The sequence below is a fragment of the Nyctibius grandis genome, chromosome Z (assembly GCF_013368605.1).
Source record: "Nyctibius grandis isolate bNycGra1 chromosome Z, bNycGra1.pri, whole genome shotgun sequence".
Taxonomy (NCBI): domain Eukaryota; kingdom Metazoa; phylum Chordata; class Aves; order Nyctibiiformes; family Nyctibiidae; genus Nyctibius; species Nyctibius grandis.
The window spans coordinates 24,926,782-24,948,430 of record NC_090695.1 but is presented as its reverse complement, the minus strand read 5'-3'; the positions used below and the strand labels follow the sequence as shown (position 1 = coordinate 24,948,430).

Here is a 21,649-nt window from a genome sequence, read left to right as displayed (position 1 = left end):
ACTCTTATGAAATTGTAGCAGTGTCACAAAAGGTTTCACCTCTTAGCACTGTCTAGTACTAGTCTGGGGTCACTTTAAAAGTAGGTCATTCTGCGTCAATGAGAAATCTTGTGGTGTTGGTAGTCTGTCACAGCACTGCTTAAAGAGTGATGAAGTAGACATTACTCTCAATGTGCTCAAGGTACACAAATAGAGATACTGAAACTGCAGTTCACCCAAACTCAGGCAAATTAACAAAAAATTTTATTAAGAGTATTCAATATAGCACCACACAAAAGGTATGCTGTGCTTTGTGTTGCCTTTAAGGAACATGCCAGAACACTTTCACACTAGAATAACTAATGTAAATAGCTTTCTTGTTCATCAGCAGAGCTTACTATTTGCTGTTTAGAGAAGCTATTCTGAAAGAACCACAGCTTTTGTACATAATGTTTTGATGGTCTTTCAGGCAGATTAAGCATTGTTCCCTTGCCTGTTCTCTTTCATCTTCTGGGGTTTGAGCTTTGTTCAAAAAAAAAAAACTCACTTAGGCCAAGGTGCTTTCAGGAAAAGCATTCAGTCCAGAACTCTTACCAGCAGATCCAACTGACAGCATACTAGTCAGCTGCTAAATTCTGTTACTTTTTCAAGTAACAGAATTTTGATCAATGGTAATTGTGTGAATTGGGCTCTACAAATCAACCCCAGGCAAATTGAGAAAGATTTTGAATCAGCTCTTAATTCTGTCTTGGGCTCAAAGATAAACAAGGATTACAACTTGATAAAATTACAGATAAGTTGCATCATAGAAAAAAGATGGGTGACTTTGAGGGGTCATTTTGTCCATCGCCTCTTTCAGTACAGATTGTTATGCTATAATGGCTTGAAATTATCTCAAATATAAGGTGCTTCTAAAGCCCATGGCAGGGGGGTTGGAACTACATGAATCTTCAAGGTCCCTTCCAACCCAAACCATTCTATGATTCTATTTCATTCTAAAGTATTTATTGGTCCCTCACATTCCTTACATAGGTAAACGTTGTTTCTTAGCCTGAATTGTTCAGATTAAGTTCTCTCTATTGGCTATTACACTATTACGCTTACATTAAATTGGCTTTATTTTTCCTTTTTTGTAACTGAGGTGAACTGGCAATGTTTCTATTTTGCCTGAATATGGAACACACAGATATTTCAAAACATCCTTTATTTGATGCATCTTGCAGTTAGAGAAAGGCCAGTTTGCATAAAGGTAACCTTAGCAAGTCAACAATAGTAATAGAGCCATAATAAATGAAAGTGTGGAATGGACCCAGTGCTAATGCATATAAAAAGAGTACTGAAAAACTTCTAGGCTTCCAGCTTCACCAACTCCAGTATGGAACGTGCTTCTTTATACTCTTCAGCTTCTTCCAATTCTTTTTCATTTTCCTGGAATCAAAAACAAAATTTTTGAGTACTTTGAAAGTAATTGACATGGGATTAAACTTAAGAAGGTAACTATAAAAAAACTGGCAGCAACAGATGAGGAGAAGGCTGAGGTACTCAACAACTTTTTTGCCTCCGTCTTCACTGGTAACCTCTCTTCCCACACCTCTCAAGTGGATGGACCTCAAGCTAGGGGAATGGGGGAGTAAAGTCCCTCCCACTGTAAGAGAAGATAAGGTTTGTGACCACGTGAGGAACCTGAACATAGTCTATGGGACCTGACAAGATGCATTCCAGACTCCTGAGTGAACTGGCTGATGTAGTTGTCAAGTCACTCTCCATGATATTTGAAAAGTCATGGCAGTCAGGTGAAGTCCTCAGTGACTGGAAAAAGGGAAACGTTGCACCCAATTTTAAATAGGGTAGAAAGGAGAACCCTGGGAACTACTGACCTGTCAGCCTCACCTCTATGCCTGGGAAGATCATGGAAGAGATCCTCCTAGAAGCTATGCTAAGACATGTGGAGGACAGGGAGGTGATTCGAGACAAGTAGCATGGCTTCACCAAGGGCAAGTCTTGCCTGACCAACGTAGTGGCCTTCTATGATGGAGTGACTACATCAGTGGACAAGGGAAGAGCTACGGATGTCATCTGTCTGGACTTCTGTAAGGCCTTTGACATGGTCCCCCACAACATCCTACTCTCTAAATCGGAGATATATGGATTTGATGGGAGGACTATTCAGTGGATAAGGAATTGGCCAGATGGTCACATCCAGAGAGTAGTGGTCAATGGCTCAATGTCCGATGGAGATCAGTGATGAGTGGTGTCCTCAGGTGCCCGTACTGGGACCAGAACTGTTTTAATATCTTCATCAATGACACAGTGGGATTGAGTGCACCCTCAGCAAGTTTGCAGATGACACCACTGAGTGGTGCGGTCGACATGCTGGAGGGACACGATGCCATTCAGAGAGACCTGCATAAGCTCAAGAAGTGGGCCCATGTGAACCTCATGAGGTTCAACAAGGCCAAGTGCAAGGTCCTGCACCTGGGCTGGGGCAACCCCCAGTCTCAATACAGGCTGGGGGCTAAGGGGATTGAGAGCAGCCCTGAGCAGAAGGACGTGGAGGCACTGGTGGATGAAAGGCTGGAGGTGAGCCGGCAATGTGTGCTTGCAGCCCACAAAGCCAACCGTATCCTGGGCTGCATCAAAAGAAGAGTGGCCAGTAGGTTGAAGGAGATTATTCTGCCCCTCTACTCCACTCTTGTGAGACTTCACCTTGAGTACTGCATCCAGCTCTGGGGTCCCCAGCATAAGAAGGACATGGAGCTGTTGAAGCGAGTCCAGAGAAGGGCCACAAAAATGATCAGAGGGCTGGAGCACCTCTCCTGTGAAGACAGGCTGAGAGAGTTGGGGTTGTTCAGCCTGGAGAAGAGAAGGCTCCGGGGATACCTTATAGCAGCCTTTCAATATTTAAAGGGGGCTTGTAAGAAAGATGGGACAGACTTTTTAGTAGGGCCTGTTGTGACAGGACAAGGCGTAATGGTTTTAAATTAAAAGAGGGTAGATTCAGACTAGATATAAGGAAGAAATTTTTTACATGAGGGTGGTGAGACACTGGAACAGGTTGCCCAGAGAGGTGGTAGATGCCCCATCACTGGACATTCAAGGTTAGGTTGGATGGGGCTCTGAGCAACCTGATCTAGTGGAAGATGTTCCTGCTTATGCAGGGGGGTGGGACTACATGACCTTAAGGGTCCCTTCCAACCCAAACCATTCTATGGTTCTACGAAACAAGGGATATCTCATTATTGAAAACATTACTTCCACATGACTCAAAGCACAGGTACTTTCTTTTGTCCTACTTAAGGTCCAGGATAATGGCTGTCAGGTCTGAGCAGATTTGACCTATACATACCTTTATTTTATTCTGTTAAATATTTAAAACCAAGGACAGCGTAACTGAAACCAGTAACAACCTCACAACAAAAGTACCATTACAAAAAAGCTTAAGCAGATTGACAATTGAAAAAACATACTACTATACAGTTGATTTTATTAAAAGCATTGAAGGTGAGCTAAGCACAGGAAGCAACTCTTAAAGACTTCCAAATTCTTAACAACAATAGTAACTCCCCCCATTCCTTAAGTTTGTACAGCACACTGTATGGATCAATAGCACCACTTCTGCATGCCACTGAAATCTAGACTAGCTAACTGTTAAGTAACTAGTTGAATGACAAAAGGACCCTAAATCCTGCCAGACTGAGCATTTCTTTTGGAAAACAGTAGAGGCATACTACCTGAGGACAAGACACCTTGAGTTTTCCGTTGAGAAAGGATTTGCATTTGAGACAGCAAATATGTCTAGGGCTTAATTTAGGCTATGTATTTTTAGCCTCACAGTAGCATTTACATGTGTAGCTGAATTCTCGATGAGAAGGCAGCTTTTAAAATAAGCATGATGATCTCCAAACTTAGTATAGTTTCAGTGAATCTATTTGTACAAGATACTACTTATTCCTGCAGGTATTCATATCTTAAAAATGTGGCCCTAGTGCTCACTTCACTAATAAAACATAAAGCAGTAAGGCTCAGTTGTCTTGTTTCTTGTCCATAGCATAATAAAAGTAGCAAGCAAAGTATTTTGACTATCAGTTTACTACAAGCATATTATATACATCTACATTATCTAGAAAACTACCTAAAGCAGGTGAACTATTTCTTCTGATCATGTAACTAGCACAGGATTTCAAAGTCCATTCTACCAGTTCAGTATTTAAGTGTATGTTGAGTGTACATTCCATTAAAGACAGCATCTAATATTCTAACACACATAGTTTTCATAGACTGAAGACCAAGTCTGCAAAGACAGTTATCTAAAATGACATACTGGTATGTTATAGGATGCTAGTCTTGGGACCTATAAAAAGTTATTTTTCAATCCAGTTCTAATATGCTGCAACTGCACTGCGGACAAGCATGTTTATCCAAGTTCATCAAGGAACAGCAGCATTTTTGATCAGTGGGTTATGGTGCTATACTTACTAGTAGTTGAGTAAGATCTGCATGTGCAACTTCTAATCTGCGCTGGCAGTCTGGAATCATCATTCGTGACTCTTGTAAGATCTCGATCTGTGAAAATTAGAAGGTAATGAAATGAAAAAGTATTCCACATAAGAATACTATTTTTTAAGATAAGTCTTTACTCTGAAAAATCAGTAATCCAGTCATCATCTAGGAACTTCAGAACAGTTGTAGCTATTTTCTGAATAAGCTTTTTTATTAGAAGACACCCACTTAGCATAATCGCTTAAAACTCTGTTAACTTACAGGACACTTCCATTTACTTTGTGCTTAATTAAATATAAAGTATTAAGTGGAAAAGAGTATTTAGAATAATTTTTCCCTTTAAAAAAAAAAAGTACTGCCTGGTAAGCTTTCCATACAGCATTTGTTAAAAAGGCTATTTAAAACAAACTTTCTCCTGCTGTCGTGAAGCAGCTTCATCCAAAATGGGATCAGCTGGTTATATAAATATCTCCTGCATCTTTTGGGTAATAAAGAAAAACAGTGTTCAGATAATACCACACAGAGATAATTACTGCATGAAAAAAGTTATTGAGTTATTGATCACATTGTGTGCACACTGCAGGAGGCTTTGACTGAAAGACAAAGGTAAGGAAAAATAAAAAGCAAAGACCAGCAGGCTTATATTTTTGATGCTTATCATGCATAAAAGTTATTACTTATCCTTGTGCTTCTTTTTAGGAGAAAGATGATTCTCACCATGCACTTTGAACAAAATTACTAAACTGGCACCCCACTGAATGTGAACATCTTGCCTCCTCCTACAGAGAACAACTTCAGACTTAAACAAGGGAACATTTATTTTCATGGAACATTTCTGGATCTGAAATCCAACCACTGAGAAGAAAAGGTATGCAGAGTTGTTCAGTAATGTCAAACCTATTTAGAAATGAAAATTTGTTAGATATTTAAATATGAAACCTCTTCCGCATTCAGGATAACCTCAAGAGAAGGTGTTCCCTTTAAATGGCTTACTTCATTCTGTCATTCCTATGCTGTATTCTCCTTTCAGTATTAATGCTGCTGTACCAAAGGGTCATTGTAAAAGGGAAGAGAAGCTATAGCTAAGAATGTATTTATGCATACAGGAAGGCCTTATGTAGTAAGACATTATCACCATGGTTTTAAGTGTCAAATATATTTAAGTTCTTAGTTCAAGTAATTTTTGAAAGAAAGGCGTTTAAAACTTTGTTTCTGATTTTCTTTCAGAGAATCTAGGGCAAAACCTGTCTACTTTAATGAAGCAAAGATGGGTGACAAATGTTTAAAAAAAACAGTGAAGCACCCCGAAGTTCTAGTCCGCATTGGTATTATCACTTTTCTTTTAAGCATTCAGTGTTGGACTGTATTAAAAATAAGACTAAGAACTCTACATATTACACTTTCAGCAGTGAATGAATAAAGGTTTGTAACTTTCATAGAATGAGGTATGCCATAAACTGCATGAGATGATGCCTTCTGCTTTATGTAGTAGAAATTTGTTCTATAAAGAATACCTACAGGGGTGAGAATATCCAGTAATGACTTCCTTGGGCCAGAATTGCTAAATAGTTGTGTATTGTAAAACTGGTAGATGAAATGAAAAGTAGTAACTTCTTTGATATATGTCAGTCAATAAACGATCTGGGAAGGCACATAAATCTAGAATCTGTAAGCTGTAGTCCTGGCTGCTGTAAGAAAAGAACAAAACTAACCCAATCACTCTGTTCAACACAGAATTTGTCTGAGATCCAAAGGGGTACCTGAGTTTTATTTAAATTTGCCTGCAGTTATGCAATAATAAATAAAACACAGAAGGATGATAAATCCTGGAACTATATTCATGAGGTGCAAACAGCTGGAGACTGGAACAGGAATTTTGTGGAACCGGTATTAGTAGATTACCAAACTACCTATGCAAACTTTGATAACTTCTGCATAAACCACATTTTTTCAAGTAATGCTGATAATCCCAGATAGACCATTTAGTGCTACAAATGTATATAATAAAGCAAAGTCAAAAGCTCAAATAATTAGACAAGCTTTAGGACTGGAATTTTTTAAGGTTTGCTCTCCAAATTCTATCAAAATTCTATCAAACTTTCTGAGTGAACTCTAAGGAGTTTAAATTATAAGCAGGTCACAGAGGAAGTTACTACATGAAACCAACGTAACTTTGCAAAGAACCATAAATATCTGCAAGGTTTCTGTGATTACAATGCCAAACAGAAGTATTAAAAAACTGGAGTAACTGAAGTGCATCTAAACAGTGTTAAGACAAAAGCAGTAAAGCACAAAAATATGTACAGGGAGAAGCAAATTGAATTTGTTGTCAGTAAGTGCACATAGGACTAAAAGAGCTACTGTGGCTACAGTGGGGATGACATCCCCTTTCCTTTAAGTGTACTGAAAAAGCCAGTTAAACAAATCTCTTCAACCCACCACACTTCTAGTCAGTTGTCTTTCAGGGCTGAAGGTGTTTCTACTAAGGGAGCTGTCTGGCATCTTTCAAAAGAAAGCCGTTTCCTCAGATGTGATGGAGCTCTCTAACTGTTGGCGTGTATATAGCCTATTTACTAAACGCGATGTGGATTTTTCGTAAATTGGATCAGATGTCAAAGAACTGGTGTGCATAATGCACTATCAGTAGCCTTCCATCTGTTTTCTATAAATTCCAGATTGCAGTGACAGATAAAGCAGAACAGATGCAAACACACAGATCCACCTACCAATTGCTTAAGTGGAAGGGCACCATAACTAAAATCAGACAATTACTTTACACATTCAAAATAAGCACAAAGGCCAAACACAACTCTGTGAGAAACAGCTGAGGAGGTAATGCCCAAGGCTTTAAACATAAGCAAATTTGATTTTTAGCAGGTCCCACAACAAAAGTTCAAAGCTACTGTTTCAACTTTAGGCAGATCAGAGCTGCTTACATAAGGCAGATTCTCTACTTTGTGGATCACGCAAGCACTGACACTGAAGCAAATTTTTGATAATTTAAGAATACAAATAAATATTACTGCATATGAGTGTCAATAAGTATTCTGCAACAGGAAGCAATTTTGCTTAGCCTGACATGTATTGTGTAACAGGGACAACAGTTTTATCAGCTTCAAAAAGATGGAAGCAGAGTTTGGTGGTGTTTTTTTCTTTTTTTTTTTCCCCAGCTGACCCAATAACTAACCAAGAGACTGAGAAATATGCAGATCCACAAATAACTTGAAAACAACAACAAGAAAACCTCCACAGGGCACTCTGTCTTTACTTGATCTTAGGAGGACAGCCTAAGAAACTGCTGGGTCACAGGGTATAGTGACATGTTGTATATGGCAGGAGTAGTGTTCTAAACACAAGAGAGAGGCTAAAAAACATGAGTCATATATGTACCAATTATGTACACACACAAATATATATTCATGCTTTTAAATACTGCCTTATAATCACTTGCCCTTTGACTGTTGCACAGATAATTGTATCGGTATGGATCTACTCAAAGATGGTAGGGAGGAAAAGAAAAAGACTTGCAAATAATTCAGTTTGCTAAGAAAAGTGCTGCTGGTTTGAACTACTTTTCATCAGAAAGTTTGTAAAACACTTGGAATCCTCTGACTAATTACAGCCATATCTGATGGAAGGAGAGAGACACAAAAGAAAAAAGGCCGTCTCTAAGTATGGTGAACACCAATGGTTCTAAAATTAATAATCCTACTAAGGAAGAGACTGTAGCACAAAGTAAACAGTCATGCTAAGGCTACTGGTTGGCTAATCAACATACTTGTAACTTAAATCCACAGCATGGTATTAATTCTTGCCTCACTGGTAACCAGGGATTATAAAGGCACAGTGTGCTGGGCCAGGATGGTGGCAAGGGGAAGTTGGGAGTAGCAGAACAGCATAGGTGATGTACGAGAAAGCTGGGCGTAGGAAATGTAGTAACTCAGAGAAGATACGGCATTAAGGTAAATATGGAGGGAAAAAAGCCCAAATATACACAAAAACTGTAGGAAACCAAGTTTTATTAGTTCTGCTTCCTTTGAAGCAACTTGTTTTTTTTCCACATAGCAGGCCCAAAAGAAGCTTGAGCTATCCACAAATACAGGATACAACACCACACCGCAGTCTGTTATAGGTGAGTTGTCAAATACATTGATCAAAACACTTCTGGAGGACCACACAGAAAAGCTTGCAGTAAAGAACTGGAGAACATTGTTTCTATAGTGCTTAAGCATTTAAAAAAATGAAATGGCCATGTATCAACCACGAACCACCTACCATGTGTAGCAAGAAAGCTGGAGGAGGATAAAACTCTCCAGATCTAATGCCTCAGTATTTCAAGTCAGCTTTCTCTGCAGCTCCTCTCAGGTGAGGGCTAATCTGGTTTCTTCTAAAGCAGATCACTTTAGGACATAAAAGGCAGAAATGTTCCTTTGGTCTTTCTGGAAAACAGTTTGTCAGTGGCTGTTTTCTACTAAGGTACAACTGTCAGGTTTTCTTCATTGTCAGCAGCAGGAGGTGGAGGGAGAACACCACATGACTTGAAGCTAAAAAAACTGAGATACTTTTCAGAGGACAGAAGCAAAACTCCATGTCCTCCATGGAAAAAAAAAAATCATTAAATACGCTGTATTATAAATTACAGATATTACTCCCTTAAAATTAAATTAGAGGATAATAACAGAATTATCCATTACAGAAAGTTGTCATTTAATCAGCAGGCAGCACTCTTCCTTCCAGCAACAAAAATTCTACCTGAGCAGATCCATGTTGATGCAAGTATAAACCTCACCCTGTAAACAGGTGAGAGGTGGTAAACATCTAAATGAAGAGGTTTCTTTGGGAGTGGTGTAAAGAAAACACTGACAAAAGACTTGCTTCCCCAACAAGAATGGCTCAACCTTGTTAGAACAAATAGCCAAATTTTCTCTCTGCCCCCCACCCAACTTCTTGTGGGGGAGGTTAAGCTTGGGGGAGAGGCTGAGAGAGGGCTGGGGTTTTTTGGTTGTTTGTTGAGATAAGATATAGATCCTGAATCCACGTTTAATGTAATGCATGCTTTGCTGTAAGGTAGCAGGCTGGTTAGGAGATGTTTTAGAATAAGCTTGAAGGTTTGGGAGGAATCCCACATCTATTTTGTGGAGATGGAATACGTGGGGAAATAGTTGTGCTAAAACTGGAAGCAGAACAGACATAGGAAGTTCCCTAGATAGAAGGCAGAAAAGTCAAGTCCAGATTTTTTTTTCTCCCTTTACAGCACAGGAAAAGTGAGCCCAGCTGAAGAAGAAATGAATCATGTCCCATCTTGGTGGCAGGTCTTTTCTACCATAGCAAAGTTGCCATATTAACTTATTCCAAAAACTGCAGGAGTGCCTTTTATCTTCAGCATAAAGTCTGGAATCCAAACCAGGACAGGTACTTACACCTGCCTAGATAAAAAGCAAGACAGCCTTTGGAAAACAGAGGGGGAAAAGGAAGATCACAGTAATGATTTTTTGTCATTTGGTCTCTTTCAGAAAGCACATTAGTAAACAAAACCAAAGTTTGATAGCCAGTTGTATGTTAGGAATATTATTCTGTACTTGGTACAGAGAATTCCAAGTTGCTAGCTTTTAAGGAATCAAACTGTACTTGTTAAGGACACTGTTCAAATACATAAGGGGGAGCACTAGACTCTTCATTAGCATTTCCACTGCCTCTTTACCTAAGCAACTAGAGCTAGAGTTCAGATTATTAAGCAAAGATCATCTATACTTAGGGAAAAAAAAAAATTAAAATAATCAGACTGAAGTGAAACTGTATGTTTCATGTAATCTTACTGTACTTGATTATTGAGAAGAATGAAACTCTGTTTGAACCAGTCAGGTGGGGGGTGCAAAGAGGTAAAAATGCAAAAAGCCAACTAAGCTAACCAGAGTATGTCTTTGAGGCTAAATAGACATTTAAAAATGAAAAAGTTACGGAACATTACAGTGTTCCTTTCAGTGAGAACTCCTCCAGTAACAAGATTAAAAGCAAATTCTCATCTTCCAATAGTTTCAAAATATATTTCTTTTTAGCTGTTTCAGGAGATACTCTACCTTTCACTCAACAAAGCAAGAGAAATACTACCGCTTTCACTAATACTTACAAAAAACTGTGTGTTAGCAAGGTGTACTTTATGTACTCTTTGGCAGGCAGATATTAAACTATGTTAAATCCATTGGATTTTTAATTCACCTAGAAATTATATTACTCAAGAAGTAATTTGGAACTGTAGGATAACTTTTTAAAAAATGAAAATTTGTCATTAATCAGTAACAATGCTGACCATTAATAAAAACTCCAGATTATGTCTACAATCCCACTGAGAGGAAACAAGGAGTAGATGTCTCAGGCTTTTCGCACACTCACAAGCCTCAAGATAAAAGCATCAGCTGCGAAAGGATGTTTATTTATGTACAAGACACATCAACAACCACAGAAATACATAAAACTACTGGTTCCTATCATTAGTCTGCACTCATGAGTGATCACAGTGTGAAAAGTTTCTGTTACAGATGAAGTATTATGAAGCTCTGTGTAAAGTCTTCATATACTGAGAATCATTACAACGGTGTAGAAACTGAGGCTTCATTATGAAAAAATCCACATGGAGGTACAATTGCACTACTTGCTGCTACCAGTCAGGGTTCTTCATGACCCTCTACAGAAACTGTATGCAGAATTTTCACCTGGTAGAATACATCAAAAGTCTTATAATTTTTTTTTTCTAACTTCTACAAACCTGATAAATTTTGTATAAATAGTTCAGATTTTAATAAGATAGATTTCAATTTAGTATTTTATTAAATTACTTAACTCTTTTTCCTATAAGTCTCATGGTTGAAGATAGTGTGATTTTGAGATATAAAAATATTTGGTTTGTAGCCTTATTTTTTTTCCAAATACTGCTCTTCATTTGTTATGTTTTCTCTGCCAGTTTGACTCAAATTAATTGTTATAAGCTTTCCCCTAAATTCTAATTTTCTCATCTGCCTTTTGTAGACAAAAACCAGACGATAGCAGTGATTTTTTTTTTTTTAATAAGCTTTAAGTGATGGAAAAAGAAGGGCTTCCTTGTCCCATAATGCTAGAGATTCTTTCCCTGTGATATACACCTATCAATCACAAGTAGTTCTTCCCTCAGCTCAGATTCAGCTGAAGTACATGAGTCAAGACACAGCAAGTAGTGCAAATACAAGCTGCACCCAGGACAACGGTAATTATACGGGTGTTATAGGTGAAAAGCAGATGTGGACCCCTCAGGGATGAGGCACGACACTCAGTGTGTGAAAGCTCTGGCTTTACTGAAAGCATAGTGTGACCACGGTGGGAGCCCTGGGACACTGACGCTAATCGAAATGGCAACCTGATGCAGCAGAGCCCTGCTCAGCAGTGAAGCTCAAAGAAAGGATGGCAGGAGTGGATAGTAAAACTTGCACTGATTAACATGTCATACATATGCAATAGCCTGTTTTGCTCATTAGTGAACTTGCTGATGTACTGCAGGTGCTGTTGTCCTAATTCCAAGATCTACCATCATGCTGGTGCCTGTGCAAAGGTGGGGGCAGATAAGGGAGGAAGCAAACTATCCTGGGTTACTGTGACAATGAGATGAAACATGCTTGGGATTCTACATATTCAGATGGGAGGAAAGGAACTATCCTGGGTTACTGTAACAAAGTCTTCTCTCTCCCTACAATGGGGCCTTCGAATTACAATCTTGGTCAGCATATACAAGCACTGCACAAAAACTGTCCTTTTTATTTCTCCGATATTGAATCTGCTCCTCATTTAAAAAGTCCTTCTGGACAGTGCAAGTGAAGGCTATTATCTAACAACTGCCAACTACCCCAGCTGGTAGCTGGTCACTGCCTCAGCTAGAGATCACTTGAGTTCACAGGAACCACAAGCTGCCCCACTGCATAAGGAATTAGGAGAAAAATATTGAGTCAAACCCTAACTATTATTCTGCAAAGGGACTGATCCCTCCTTACAGACCAGACACACCCTGAAGTCTACATACACTGTAGGAATGGCATTATTAATTTTAAAGTAAAATTTTCCATAGTCACTTCTGTACTGTTAAACCATATATTCTACTGCAGAGTCGTAACTAGAATGCTAAATGAGAATAGTAGTACATGAAGAGGTAAGTAATGCTTTTAAGCTTTTTAAGCATCCCTCCCTGAACTCTGGATTGATTTGTACATACATATCTGATTTAGCTGATACCTCAGCTAAAATAATAGTTAACATTATTTTCCTAGTCTCAAGTGATTGAATTCATTCTCGTCCCCCAAATGTTACTTTTCATTACTGAAATAAAGACTACAACTATATTTTTAAATAAATAGAGTTATTCAGATTAGGAATTATTAACTAAAAGCAATTCTTAAAATGTGTAACTTCAGATATTTTTCCTGAAGAACATCTCAAAGTATTAAATCTATCCAAAATATGGTCCTGAGCAAACTCTCCTGGTATAATTTTATTCAGAATAACAGATTTGATCCTATGAAAAGTGTGCATATTCTTTCTGAGCCTCCAAATTCTTCAAAACCTAAAATATTAATAATTTCCAGAATGCAAAGTACACTAAAGTAACAAGACGTGAAGATGTCATTGGAGGAACTGATTGCCTTCAAAGTGGATCAGGCAATTTCTGAATGAATCAAGACTGTTCTCTATGAAGGCTTTTGTCATTGGTCTCTGAGAATACTTCAAGTACTGTGTAACATTTCATTTCACAGCAGAAGTTCACAGCCTCCACTGGTTTTGACTTTGATGATATCTTGCAGGTCACTGTGGAAATACCACGGTGCAGTCAAATAATCTGATGAATGGGGGACACTAAAAATGGGAATTGCATTCATTAGTTCTTGTTAGCAGCAGTGGATCTTCAGAAATACTATTTTGTAGGATCTTAGAGTCTCAGTCTGTGGTGAGGCAGAACACAGCTCAGCTCTATAAATACAATTCTTTATTTGTATACAAATTCTTTATTTGTATTTCTTTCCCATGGCATAATGAAACCAATGCAGGACATATATGCACGAACTGAAATCTGAACTCACTAAAAAGTTGCTTTAGCCTGTTCTAAAAGGGCTTTCTCCTGTCTTTTTTTCATTAATTTTTATATTTGAGTTTTGTTTAACCTATTCTTCCATTGTGCAATTTTGAACAATGAAAATGGGAGATCAGTAGGTTAGGTTTCATAACATGAGGCCACTAGAATATTGAAACAAGTGAATATAATTTTAATTTACAGTTTCGGTTTCTGTGAAGATTTAAGAGAAAACATCTGGGAAAAAAACATAGTTAAAAAGATCACATATTTAGTTGAAAGAATATAAGGCCACAGTTAAACACAGACATGCCACACTTCTGTAAATAAACACAAATCTCTCAAACCGAAGCCTTCTCTCAGTGAGAACAAAACTTGACACTCCTCCTTCCAAAAGGGCATGTACCCACTGTCTGCAACCACTGTCCTTTCTGGGAAACCTTCCAAGAAAAATTTAATCATATTGTAATAGTGACACTAAACCATACTCTTGAGCAGATGAAACTACAGCATACACCTTGCTAGTCAGTGACTCACTACAAACTCTAGCAGCTGCTTTGTAGTGAAGCAGCATACCCATTGAAGGAGCCGCTGCATATCCATTGCTTGCTCTTTGAGGTCCGTGATTTTACCAAAGGGATACTAGTATATTCAAGAGTTGAAATGTTTCATCTTCATATTAACTATCAAGCATTTTCACTTCACTGTAACATCTGCACTTACCAGCAAGCACTTCATTTACCTAAATACATCCAGACCGTGTATTTTCAGGTTCTTGTATTTCTGAGAAAGAAAAATGACAGCCTCATACACACTGTTAGTGAGTGATAGCCATCCTGACACCATCCTGACACCAAGTGCTAAGTAATCCATATGCAGTCTCCTTGTAATTTAACAGTTCTGGAGTAAAGGAAGTTTCTACAAATGCTTATTATGACTTTTATAATTGACAAGATTTTAGTCTAGTATTTATATAACAGGAGTCTGGAAAAAGTACAGGAGATGCCCTTATTTAAGGATGACTATGATTAAATGAAAGCAAAGAAGGATCTTATAGAACAAGTTTTAGGATAGTTTACCTGCTTCTTAATTCCATAATCATCACATGCTTCAGCTTTCATTTTTTCAATCTTTTCTTCTTGCTGTTTTGCTTCTTTTTCATACATAACTTTTTCTTTTGCCAATCTGCAATTAAACCAAGTGGTTGTGTTAATCTCGACTATTACAGTAAAAAGTTACACCATTGATAACAAAAAAACTGCCCTGAAAGCTGCAGCCTTATAAGATAATACACAGTTTTATTAAAAAAAGTTTTTACCCACTGCAAAAAACTGCATCTAGGAAATGCTGAATTTAGCTATTATATATAATGATTCTTACGAGAATAACCTAAATTAAAAATATTTTTAAAGATTCTGTGTGGGCTTATCCATATAGAGTATCCTAAAAAAAACTATATATTGATACATCATTTCAAATAAATAACAGAAACAGATAAGCTGCCTTGTAGATCTGGATGACTGCTAATAAAGACAGTAGTACAGAGAAGAAAGCTATCTATCTCAAGAAAGTCCTCACATCATAGGTAGCCAAAACAAACAATATTAAGATGTCTGCAAAGACAACACTGTTATCATCGGCTTTTACATCAGCATTTGCAACTTTCTCAACATCATCCAGGTTCTGATCGTTTTCCAAGTGACTTATACTGGCTGTTACAGTCATGTGGTCTTTCCTCTTTCCTATTCACTACTAAGTAACACCACTGCACCTGCATTATATGTTGGATTACATAATGCTAGGTCTGAACCAAAACATCCTTCAGGATCTTGAGAATAACAAAGTATTTCTGATCAGCTAATTCAGGACCAAAACAAACACTGAAATGCTATTGCAAACCTGACAGTGTGCCAAAGAAAATCCTTCCCCAAAGGAAGCAAGAATAAGCATCAGATCAGCCTATATAAGATTGTTTAAGGAGAACTTAAAAGCCAAAAGAACGCAATCAGATGCAAGAAGCAAAGAATATATTACACAAATTAAAAGAGAATAAATAAAGGTCTAGTAGAGAGCATTATGGTCACGTTAGCACATCACAGCAAATTAATTCCTAATTTGTCACAGTTAAGTGCGCTACTAAAAGTGCTGCTGAGGATGGACAGAATGGTGCTGGTGTGACAAGAATCTTTTGTGAACTGAAGCTGCCACAAAAACAGCACCGCAGTAATATCTTGAGAAAAATTCCAAAGAGAATATACTGATATTGCAACAGCAGGAACTCTCCCTGCTTTTGTTAGAGTTTACATAATCAAAAATTGTTTTGCTAAAATAGCCTTAAGCTGTGGCTCCACAACAGTTGATCTAAGTTGAGCTGTGGCAACACAGACCTGAACTCGTTTCAACCATCATGGAGTCACACCACCAGAGAGGTCAGCTTTAACAGCATGTAGAGCATATATTAGGTATCATCTAGGCCAGTTTCTAGAAGTCAGCCAAGTATTAGCTTTGAGAATTAGTACTGGGGAAAGACAGCAGCCTAATTACTAATAATAAAGACACTAAATCAGTGGCTGTAATTCCAACTGCTGGAACTAGCTGTGGTATTAGCATCAGCAAATATTGATTTAATAGAGGATGAGTTAATGGTTTGATCAAGATTACTTGATTTAACTCCAGACAGTATTATTGGTTTCCTATTTTTAGGTTCCAAAAAAGTTAAATTTAACCTGTGAGACAGGTGATTTTTTTTTTGAATGAGAACAGCAAATTCACTTGAGGAGCACAGGGAGAGAGATATGATTAAATGCAATTTTTATGTTGATTCACTTACTGAAGTGTGTATGCCATTGAAACTAAGGCAACTTCCATCGCTAAACCCAGCATTTTTATTTATTTTAACTTTTAGCTGAAACAGAAGGCACGATGTTTATCATTACTTATGTTTTCACATCATGTTTTCACATTGACATCTCCCTCTGCACACTAACTTTTCAAACTGACTGCTATTCAAGTTTGCTTACTTTTATCAAAGAGGAAAGGAATGTGTGGTGTGGCCTAGTTTAGAACTAAATTTAACTTGATATTTTGCCCACCTTTCTTATATCTGGATCCTTAAGAACTCTATGTGTATTTAACTACCTGTTTCTATTTCTGTAGTAATTGTACATTTCAGCATCAGAACTTGAAACATTCTGCTTTCAAAAAAAAGGAAACACATGAAATCTGAAATATGAGACAGTTTTCTGTGACAAATTTTCCACTGTGCTCTGTTCTGTAATCAGAGTTGTCTAATTTAATGTTCCATTTATCATTCATAAGATTGGGATGCTGACATTTAATGCTATTAAGAAGTTTTGATTTGAAAACATTTCCTGTACTAGAACCTTCCTCTAGATATCATGAAGCCATTTCTACTGAATATGTAGCTTGGGGAGATGCTAAATTAAATCAAGAGCTTGCTTTCAAAAGGAAAGTGAAATTTTATAATGGAGCAATACTACCCCTTGATCACCTCTTAAACATTTCAGCAGAAGGTGAAACCTTGTGCTGACTCCAGGTAAGGTCACATGAGAGCGGAGTAGAGGGGCAGAATCACCTCCCTCAACCTGCTGGCCATGCTTCTTTTGATGCAGCCCAGGACATGGTTTGGCTTTCTGGGCTGCAAGTGCACATTGCTGGCTCATGTTGAGCTTCTCATCAACCATCAACCAAAAGTCCTCTCCTCAGGGCTGCTCTCAATCCATTCTCTACCCAGCCTGTATTTGTGCTTGGGATTGCCCTGACCCATGTGCAGGACCTTTCACTTAGCCTTGCTGAACTTCATGCGGTTCGCATGGGCCCACCTCTCAAGGTCCCTCTGGATGGCATCCCTTCCCTGCAGCGTGTCAACTGCACCACACAGCTTGGTGTTGTCAGCAAACTTGCTGAGGGCGCACTCAATACCACTGTCCGTGTCGCCAGCAAAGATGTTAAACAGGACCGGTCCCAATACTGACCCCTGGGGCACACCACCTGTCACTGGTCTCCACCTGGACATCGAGGTGTTGACCGCAACTCTTTGAGTGCGACCATCCAGCCAATTCCTTATCCACCGAGTGATCCATCTGTCAAGTCCATGTCTCTCCAATTTAGAGACAAGGATGTCATGTGGGACAGTGTCAGATGCTTTGCACAAGTCCATGTAGATGACATCAGTTGCTCTTCCCTTATCCACCAGCGCTGTAACCCCGTCGCAGAAGGCCACCAGATTTGTCAGGCATGATTTGCCCTCAGTGAAGCTGTGCTGGCTGTCACCAATCACCTCCTTGATTTCCACGTGCCTTAGCATAGTTTCCAGGACGATCTGCTCCATGATCTTTCCAGGCACAGAGGTGAGACTGACTGGCCTGTAGTTCCCCGGGTCTTCCTTTTTTCCCTTCTTGAAGATGGGGGTTATGTTTGCCCTTTTCCAGTCAGTGGGGACTTCACCAGACTGCTACAACTGCTCAAAAATGATGGATAGCAGCTTAGCAACTTCATCCGCCAGTTCCCTCAGGACCTGCGGATGCACCTCATCAGGTCCCATGGACTTGTGCACCTTCAGATTCCTTAGATGGTCTCAAACCTGATCTTCTTCTACAGTGGGCAGTACTTCATTCTCCCAGTGCCTGCCTTATGCAACTTGGGTGGTGTGGCTTGAGCACTTGCCGGTGAAGACTGAGGCAAAAAAGTCACTGACTATCTCAGCCTTCTCCATATCCCAGGTAACCAGGTCTCCCATTTTCTTCCAGAGAGGGCCCACATTTTCCCTAGTCTTCCTTTTATCACTGACGTACCTATAGAAGCTTTTCTTGTTGCCCTTGACATCCCTGGCCAGATTTAATTCTATCAGGGCTTTAGCTTTCCTAACCTGATCCCTGGCTGCTTGGACAATTTCTCTGTATTCCTCCCAGGCTACCTGCCCTTGCTTCCACCCTCTGTAGGCTACCTTCTTGTGGCCAAGTTTGTCCAGGACCTCCTTGTTCATCCATGCAGGCCTCCTGGTGTTTTTGCCTGACTTCCTCTTTGTTGGGATGCATCACTCCTGAGCTGAATGTTAACCAGCTTTCTTCGGCCCCTCTTCCCTCCAGGGTTTTATCCCATGGTACTCTACCAAGCAGGTCCCTGAAGAGGCCAAAGTCTGCTCTCCTGAAGTCCAGGGTAGTGAGCTTGCTGTGTGCCCTCCTCGCTGCCCTATGGATCTTCAACTCCACCATTCCATGGTCACTGCAGCAAGGCTGCCCTTGAGTTTCACATTCCCCAACAGCCCCTCCTTGCTGATGAGAACAAGGTCCAGCATGGCACCTCCCCTCATTGGCTCTTCTATCACTTGGAGAAGGAAGTTATCATCAACACATTCCAGGAACCTCCTGGATTGCTTGTGCCCAGCTGTGTTGTTCCTCCAACAGATATCAGGGTGGCTGAAGTTCCCCATGAGGACCAGGGCTTATGAATGTAAGGCTACACCTATCTGTCTGTAGATGTCCTCATCCACTCAGTCTTCCTCGTTAGGTGGCCTGTAGCAGACCCCCACTATAATGTCACCTGTCCCTGCCCTCTCTTTCATCCTGACCCATAAGCTCTGTTGGCTCCTCCTCCATCCCCAGGCAGAGCTCCACTCACTCCAGCTGGTCATTAACATAGAGGGCAACATTCCCTCCTCGTCTTCCCTGCCTGTCCTTCCTAAAGAGCCTGTACCCTTCCATTCCAACACTCCAGTCACAGGAGCCATCCCACCACCTCTCAGTGATGCCAGTAAGATCACAGACCTGCAGGCATGCACATGTCTCTAACTCCTCTTGTTTATTCCCCTTACTAAGTCTGTTTGCATAGAGGCATTTAAGTTGGGCCCCTGATGAAGCTGACTTACTGTCTGGGATTCCTTTGTGCTGCTCTTCAGGTGCTCTCCTGCTGAGCTGCGATCCTTCTCCAGGCTCAGGGCATCTATTTCTGGCACTAGCATCAAACTGGTAGTAGTGGGATGGATTGAGGTTTCCCTTCACCAGCAACTTTAGTTTAAAGCCCTCTTCACCAGCTTGGCAAGCCTATGACCTAAGATGGTACTCCCCATCTCTGACAGATGGACCCCCATCAGACCAGTTTTCTCAAAGCAAGTCCCATGGTCTAAGTAGCCGAACCCCTGGCTGTGGCACCAGTCCTGTAACCATTTGTTGATTCACGTGATTCACCTGGCCCTTTCAAACTCCTTCCCTTTGACTGGGAGGACTGATGAAAAAACTACCTGTGCTCCAGAGTCCTTTACTGCCACTCCCAGGGCTCTGTGATCCTTCTTGATACTTCTCACACTGCTCCTGGCTGTATCACTGGTGCCCACATGAAACAACAGCAGCGGATAATAGTTAGTGGACTGTACAAGGCTTGGTAGGTTCTCAGTGTCTACCTAGAAACAAGATTCTGGGTTGGGTTTTTCGTTTGGGTTTTCTTGTGGGTTGTTTGTTTGTTTTGGGTTTGTTTGGTTTGGTTTTTCAAAAAGATTAAAATGGATATTAAACCAGAATCTTTATATATGGTGTGATCATACACAGGGAACAGAGTAGGAATAGCTCAGTAGGTACCAGAAAAAGCCAGACCATAATTTGCTACATTTCAAGTACATGGTTCATTTATAGATGAAAAAACCTGCAACAATAAAAACCACTACAGGCATAACTTTAGCAGACATTCTACAATGTCATAAGAAATAAAAGCTACAGTAACTTTAACTTTTAACTAGAAGAATCCAAAATAAAAAAGGCACCAACGTAGATTACTTCTCATCATAGTTATACTTGCATACTACACATATATACACATAACTTGTATATTACACATATATACAAGTATATATGTGTAATAAGCCTTTATTCTACAATAGACAGATCCTTAAAATATCATCTTGTTTTTAAACAGTCTGTCACGTGGTACCCATCTGAAACCCTATGGTTAGCCGTATTTCAGCTATACAAAATCCTGCATACTGCATCCAGCCCCCGGTGTTCCCCAGGGCTCAGTTCTGGGGCCGGTGCTGTTCAATATCTTTATAGATGATCTAGACGTAGGGATTGAGTGCACCCCCAGTAAATTTGCAGATGACACCAAGCTGGGTGGGAGTGTCCATCTGCTGGAGGGTAGGAAGGCCCTACAGAGGGATCTGGACAGGTTAGATAGATGGGCCGAGACCAACAGCATGAGGTTCAACAAGAACAAGTGCCGGGTCTTACACTTCGGCCACAACAACCCCATGCAGCTCTACAGGCTGGGGGAAGAGTGGTTAGAAAGCGGCCCGGTGGAAAGAGACCTGGGGGTGCTGATCGACAGCTGGCTAAACACGAGCCAGCAGTGTGCCCAGGTGGCCAAGAAGGCCAATGGCATCCTGGCCTCTATTAGGAATACTGTAGCCAGCCGGTCTAGGGAAGTGATCATCCCTCTGTACTCGGCACTGGTGAGGCTGCATATTGAGTACTGTGTTCAGTTCTGGGCCCCACACTTCAAGAAAGATGTTGAGGTGTTGGAGCGAGTCCAGAGGAGGGCGACCAAGCTGGTGAAGGGTCTGGAGGGTCTGTCCTACGAGGAACGGCTGAGGGAGCTGGGGTTGTTTAGCCTGGAGAAGAGGAGGCTCAGAGGTGACCTTATTGCAGTCTACAACTACCTGAAGGGAGGTTGTAGTGAAGTGGGAGCTGGCCTCTTCTCCCGGGCAACTAGAGATAGAACAAGAGGACACAGCCTCAAGCTTCGCCAGGGGAGGTTCAGGTTGGACATTAGGAAGAATTTCTTTTCAGAAAGGGTTATTAGACATTGGAATGGGCAGCCCAGGGAGGTGGTGGAGTCACCATCTCTGGATGTGTTTAAGAAAAGACTGGACATGGCACTTAGTGCCATGGTCTAGTTGACAGGGTGGTGTCAGGGCAACGGTTGGACTCTATGATCCCTGAGGTCTCTTCCAACCTGGTTGATTCTGTGATTCTGTGATTCTGTAACAGCTCTGCAAATAAACCAAAAATTTATCACCAAAAAGTTCTATACATTATAAGGCACACTGTGTTAAGAAATATTGTCAGCTCTGTGACC

The 21,649-nt window shown here is 40.1% G+C and overlaps 1 protein-coding gene across 2 annotated transcripts in view; it reads right to left on the bottom strand.

The window, feature by feature from the left end:
- Window positions 1-221: 221 nt before the first annotated feature.
- Window positions 222-21,649, bottom strand: part of TBCA (tubulin folding cofactor A) — a 37,489-nt gene continuing 16,061 nt past the window's right edge. The window contains exons 2-4 of one of the 2 annotated variants that reach the window (XM_068423475.1): window positions 14,644-14,749; window positions 4,456-4,542; window positions 222-1,407 (exon numbers count right to left, since the gene is read on the bottom strand). In XM_068423475.1, coding sequence (XP_068279576.1) covers window positions 1,327-1,407; window positions 4,456-4,542; window positions 14,644-14,749 — 274 coding nt within the window. In that variant the 3' untranslated portion in view covers window positions 222-1,326. The remainder of the gene's footprint in view (window positions 1,408-4,455; window positions 4,543-14,643; window positions 14,750-21,649) is intronic. The other variant, XM_068423476.1, reaches the window with a different exon arrangement.